Source organism: Hydra vulgaris, chromosome 04 (assembly GCF_038396675.1).
Source record: "Hydra vulgaris chromosome 04, alternate assembly HydraT2T_AEP".
NCBI classification, from domain to species: Eukaryota; Metazoa; Cnidaria; class Hydrozoa; order Anthoathecata; family Hydridae; genus Hydra; species Hydra vulgaris.
In genome coordinates, this window is record NC_088923.1 from 38,101,196 (window position 1) to 38,107,500 (window position 6,305).

Sequence of the window (6,305 nt, forward strand, 5' to 3'; positions counted from 1 at the left end):
AAAGTAATATCAACTATTTTGGCAATTGCATCTTAAAATAAACTATAGTTGCAAAAAACTATTTCTAAAACAATGCTAATCACGGTGTACCACTCTTGTTAGTTTTGTTAAGTTTTAAAACGTCAAAACTTCTGCGTTTAAAATCTTGTTAACAATGTTTTAAAAAACTAAATAATTTGGTAAATTAAAAGACAAATAGAGCTTTGTTTGAATGTTTTTATTTTATTACTGAGTTGTTATAAAAAAAGTCATCTTGGCCTATTTGTCATTTTGTCTCTAGTTACCCAACATTTTATTATTTCAGCTATGAAACACATTTAAATTTCAATATCTAATATTCCAATATTTATTAGAGTATAATAGCCCATTTATGGGACTTCCCCACATTAATTTTGCAATTCATTATAAATGAATCGATGTATACAAAAACGTTTTAAGTCATAAAAACTATTTTTTCGGGGAAAGAGAAAAAACTTATTAAACCCAAAATTATTTCTTTAATAAATTAAAAAAAAAATCTGGGTGCTTTTTGACATCTTTAAATAATAAATTTGTTAAAATATACATCAAAATTTGTGATATATATGTGTTATACATAGTTAAAGTTGTCTGACTTTGAACCTTTTTGTTTACATGTGTTAAAGATAATAACAAAAAGCTTGTCTTTTATATATTTATTCATTTTTTGTACCAAAAACTATTAAAAATCAAAGTTCAAACTATTACACATGTTAAATCACACAGTGTATAAAAGGACCGATTACAAAGCCTTTGTCAGACACCTCATTGGATATCGTGTTCCTCTTCCCCGCCATTCGCCTCGTTGGTTGTTGGCCAGCTTATGAGTTCATCATAAAAACCACTGAACTCATCCGGAACATATTGCATTTGCTTCCTAATATCCTGCAGTTTCACTCTTTTTATCGGAACATTACCCAATGGGTAGCACACGTTTTGCGGAAACTCGACGATGCGATCGACGACTTGAGACATCTTGTAAGTTTGGACCATCAGCCCATCAATGAGTGGCCTACAGACAATTACACCTGGAGAAGTCCCGTAAGTGAAGTGCATTAGAGAACTTATTCCAAAACTTATCCTATCCTTAGCAGGAACTTTCTTTCTCCGTGTTTCTTCCGAAATGCAAGATTTTTTGTAGAATGTTGGCCACCACTTTTGAAAATCTATAATATCTTCTGTTGCAACTTCTTCAACAGTAAACTTACCAGTAATACTAGAAGTAATGATAAGTTCAGTTATCTGGTAAACAGTGTACACCCTGTCATACTTTTTCAGTTTTCTCTTTATTACAGCAAAGTCCCGGTCACAAGGTAGGTACGAGTGACCTCTTATCGGGTAGTACTGCTCGATTCGATCAATTCGGCCAGTATCTGTGAGAGCCAAAAAGACTCTGTTTAGTGCATGGTTTTTATTTTGGCCTCCACAGTTATATGAGTAGACATGGACTTCAGTAAACTGTGGAGGAGCAGACATAGGTAATTGTACACAAAAGAGCACACCTCATCAGGGCTTTTTCTGGCTGTGCCTTCATGGTACACATAAACATGACCTTTATTGCATTTCACATCGTGAATAGTGAAGAGGTTAACAGATAGCTGTCTGAGGTAAAAGGTTTCCTGGACTGGTATCATCGGTAAAGGGATATTCTGCATGTAGTCAAATGCGATCGCTAAGACATGCGGTTCATTTTGTTTTGTTTCCGGGTTGTTTTCATTTTGGAGTTTGTTGTAAAACGTTTTTGATCGACATTTGTGCAGCATCAGTTCAGCAGCAGCATTTCTCTTTGCTGCATCACTGAGATGAGGGCTTCGTAATTTTAAATTAAGCTCCTTACAGGTGCAACAAGAGTCTATCTGGGGACGGCCAAATCTTAACGTAAAGTTGTCCTTAAAGTAACCTAGAAAAAATTTGTAGCTACATTTTGCTTCAGGATGTTTTCCTTTAAACATTGAATACAAAATTTTAACATTTAGTCTAGCATCTAGATAATTGATAGTTTTACCAGCATATTTGCTCTGTTTCACCGGATAACTTTCGTTATGTTCTCTTATGAGAAGTCTTACATTGCCCCTGATTGCATTCGTTCCTAATTTTTTCCCTCTAAGTTCCTTTGGTGATTTTCCTAATACCAACAGGGAGCGCAATCGTCGAATACGACTAATTTTAATACCATAAAGGCTTTTAAAGGCATCTACACATACCTTTTCTTTGGCATCCCCCACCAAAACCTCGTAAGTAAATGAAAAGTCATGAGCTACTCTTCCTTCGGCACCTTCCTTTCTGGGTCGGTGAGTTTTCACCTTCATGCTTGTAATCAACGATTGTAGAAACATATCTTGCTCGTTCTTTGTCTCTAACGATCTCATGCGTGCGAAGATCTTGTCGCTCTGGTTTTTTAGACGTTCCGTACATTTCTTCGACCATCTGAAAGCAAAATATTTCATTAAATTATGCTGATATAAATGTTCGAGGTAGGCCTAAATGCCATAGCCAAACTCTAAAAAATGATGTTTGAGTAATTCGGCTATAACATTTGGCTACTGTTTAAGGTCAATTCACTAATCTAAATGGAACGATATGGAACGTGTTGGATTAGTTTTGTCTAAGACGTTTTTATGAAAACATGTTGCATGGTATGTAATAAACAAATTGTTAAAAGGCTAATTGGGTATCGAAATTGCAATATAATACTCACCTGCAATCAGTTCCAACAGTAGTAGCAGGTACAGTTCTTCCTTTGTAGTCAATGTACTCTTTACTTTTCACTCTAGCTCTTTAACAACATTCCTTTTCCACATAGCCTCATTTTTAACCTTTCTTTCACTGCTACTACTAGGTTCTTCATCCATTATAAGTCCTCTTCATTAAAACAACGAGATGAATTGTAATAATTACAATTCATAACGCAATTTAATTATTAAATTGCGTGGGAGAAACCCTGTACGGCAGATTTGACTGACGTAGTTTCCTTGTGGAAATATAAATATAGTCTAAACGGTTTTTTTTATGAGCATATTTGAGGTGTTTTTTAAAGCATAAGTTGAACGAGGAATTTTTGTAGAGGCAGTTTTTTTAATGAATAAAAAAGATCTGAAATCGAAACATTGTGTTCACTGCGAGAAAACTACATGATTAATAAAATAAGCCCAAATAACCTCAAACTCGTAACCAAAACAAAACAAAAATTGGATTAAAAACATCTGAAGGCTATCACCAGAACACAGCTGGTTTTCTCAGTGCTGCCAACAAAAACCTTCTAAGTCACTGACCTAGAACCTTTTAGTTTACAGACAATATTTCAGCTCTCTATTCAACGCGTATGGAGAGGTCTGACTTGAATGTTTTACTATACAATGGTGGAACTGTCTTCAAAGAACAAATTTTCATCAAAAAGTCAAATATTAAAAAAAATGATTTAGAACGTTTTTGTTTACATTGATTCAAATATTAGACTGACTACGCAAATAGTTTTTTCAATAACGAAAACAAATTGATTTTAATTAATAACAGGTTTTAATACAATTGTTTTTTGAAAGAAAAACAACAACAAAAAAACAAAGATTAAAAAACTATATTTTTAAATATATTTCACATAAATTTATAGAACCTACAAGTTGATGAATTAATTAAACTAGTAAATAAATTAATAATAAAATAAAAAAGTAGTAAAATGATATTAATGATGGCATATTGACGGTATTATGCAAAAATATCTAAAAGATATTTATAATAAATAATTACAGTAAATATCCAAAATATTCAGCGTTTCAAAGCAAATATTTTTGAATATTAAAAGATTCTAGAATATTTGGCTTGATGAACTGCAGCAATAGATTCGTATAAAAATAATTTATTTAAAACAGAAGAAAATATAGTTTCGTTTATTTTATTTTTGCGATAACTGTTTATTTTCTTACAGCGAAATAAATGACAACAATTATAACTGAAACGAGGCACAAACATACAAAAACAAGTAAAATTCGATTTTGAATAACCCTAAAAAGAAAAAAAAAAAGAAAAATTTAGGTCGCTATAGAATCTGAATCTTAGGTTGAGACAATTTTTTTTTAAATTTTAAATCAATTAACAGAAAGTACCATAACAATAGACTTTGAACAATTTTTTGTTAAATTTTGTAATAGTTAAATGAGTCTTTATTTTAGGAAAATTCATTTCAAAAACTGACCTTTTCTAGAAAGGCCACTGACTTCATAAATAAACTGTTTAAAACAAGAACAGCTAGTGAGATAAACAACAGAATATCATAAATTCACCTTCTCATCATTGCCGTTAGAATTCTTGAACTTTTTGAAAGATCTGTATTTGTTGTGCGAAGCTTAAATATAAACAAGTTAGCACAAAGTTAGCAAACAAAATAAAAATCAACTTTTAAATGAACTGTAATAAAATTTTATAAATTTATATTTATTTTATAGGCAATAAAAAAATAATGAATTACTCGATCTCTTGTTCGAGTCATCGTTTCGCGATCCCTAGATAAATTGTCCATAATTTCGTGACCAATTTGTTCTAAAATAAAAAATCTAATAAAAAAAAAAAAATTGAAATGGATTTGAGAAGCATTCGATTTTCTCATTTGACTAAGTTATTCGAGATGTTTTTTTATTATTATACAAAATTAAAAACAACACCAAAATTGCACATCACCTGTTTCCAAACATATTTTGTATCCTTCTTCTAACCTTCTATTTGATCTCTCCAGTCTGGTTGAGTTATCCAAAAGATTAGATCGCTACAAAAAAAGACAACGGTAAAAACAACAGTAACACACAACAGCAAACCTGATAATATGATAAAATAGACGCATTTTTTTGTTTGAAGGAAATCTACAACGGTTTCAAATTCAAAAAAAAATTGATTCTTGAAGCTGACCCTATTCTGTAAAGTTTATAGGTCTAGAAAATATTAATTTTAGGCTTCTAGGATAATTAGAAGTGATAGATGTAAATTATGACTTTCTGGTATTATCTATCTATATATATCTATCTCTATATCTATCTATCTCTATATCTCCATATCTCTATATCTCTATCTATATATATATATATATATATATATATATATATATATATATATATATATATATATATATATATATATATATATATATATATATAAATATATATATATATATAAATATATATATATATATATATATATAAATATATATATATATATATATATATGAATATATATATATAAATATATATATATATATATGTATAAATAATGACTTTCTTGTTTATATATATATATATATATATATATATATATATATATATATTAAGAGAGATATGTAAATTATGACTTTCTGGTATTATCTATCTATATATATCTATATCTATATATCTATATATCTATATCTATATATATATATACAAAGGTGGGCACCCGATAATTTTTTCTTAATCCGATAATCGATAGTCCGATAGTTTATTTTCTTAATCCGATAATCGATAGTCCGATAATTTTTCAGATTCACCGGTCCGATAATCGATAGTCCGATAGTTCAAAAAAAAGACCAATCCGATAATTTTAAGTCCGATAATTTCCCAGATTTACCGGTCCGATAATTTAAGTCCGATAATCTTAGTTAAAAAAATTAATTGATGAAATTATCTCCTCTCTTGAAAGATCTTGTGTATTAATGTTAAAAAATTCCAGAATAAAAAAATTTCCTCTGAGGTTTTTTTTTAACATGTTGACCTCCAAAATGCATGTTCCGATCATAATTATCTCAAAATATCAAAAACATAAATAACTAAATGCATCTTATAGTTTATCTTGTCACCCAAAGCAGTATGCCATGGTGGTATATAGAAAAATTGCTGTCCAGCATATAAAAAAAATAACAACAAAAATTTTTGCATTAGAAAATTTCGACAAAAAAGAGAATGGTAATTTTTCCAACAAATTTTAGAAAGTTGTAAAAAGAAAACGTAAAAAAAATTTATTTTAAGAAAGCAAGGGAAGGTTACCCTTGATAAAAACAAGTTTTTCAAAGTTGTCGGCAGTAGGGCGATTAATTAAAGGAAGAGCTCCTGCCATAAATATTTCATCATAAAAACTTTTTACTTTTTTATCTTTACTATAAATTAGACAGTTCATGTTGAAATCTCCAATTATAAAAGTAATTTTGTTTTCTTTGCTACCTTTGTGAATGATATTACGCTGTAAAAAGAAACTAAGATTTTCAGACGCACCATCTGGTGGTCTATAACAGCAGCTTAATAGAATACTTTTTTTTTTATTGTTTAAAATTT

At 29.6% G+C, this 6,305-nt stretch overlaps 1 protein-coding gene across 2 annotated transcripts in view; it reads right to left on the reverse strand.

Moving 5' to 3' along the window:
• Nucleotides 1–3,582: 3,582 nt before the first annotated feature.
• The window catches only part of LOC105844992 (vesicle transport through interaction with t-SNAREs homolog 1A), a 20,078-nt gene continuing 17,355 nt past the window's right edge, over nt 3,583–6,305 (reverse strand). The window contains exons 5-8 of one of the 2 annotated variants that reach the window (XR_010638231.1): nt 4,690–4,774; nt 4,481–4,551; nt 4,208–4,357; nt 3,583–4,017 (exon numbers count right to left, since the gene is read on the reverse strand). Coding sequence is in view for 1 of the 2 variants with exons in the window: in XM_065796254.1 (XP_065652326.1) it covers nt 3,927–4,017; nt 4,296–4,357; nt 4,481–4,551; nt 4,690–4,774 (309 nt within the window). In the remaining variant the exon portion in view is untranslated. The remainder of the gene's footprint in view (nt 4,018–4,207; nt 4,358–4,480; nt 4,552–4,689; nt 4,775–6,305) is intronic. The other variant, XM_065796254.1, reaches the window with a different exon arrangement.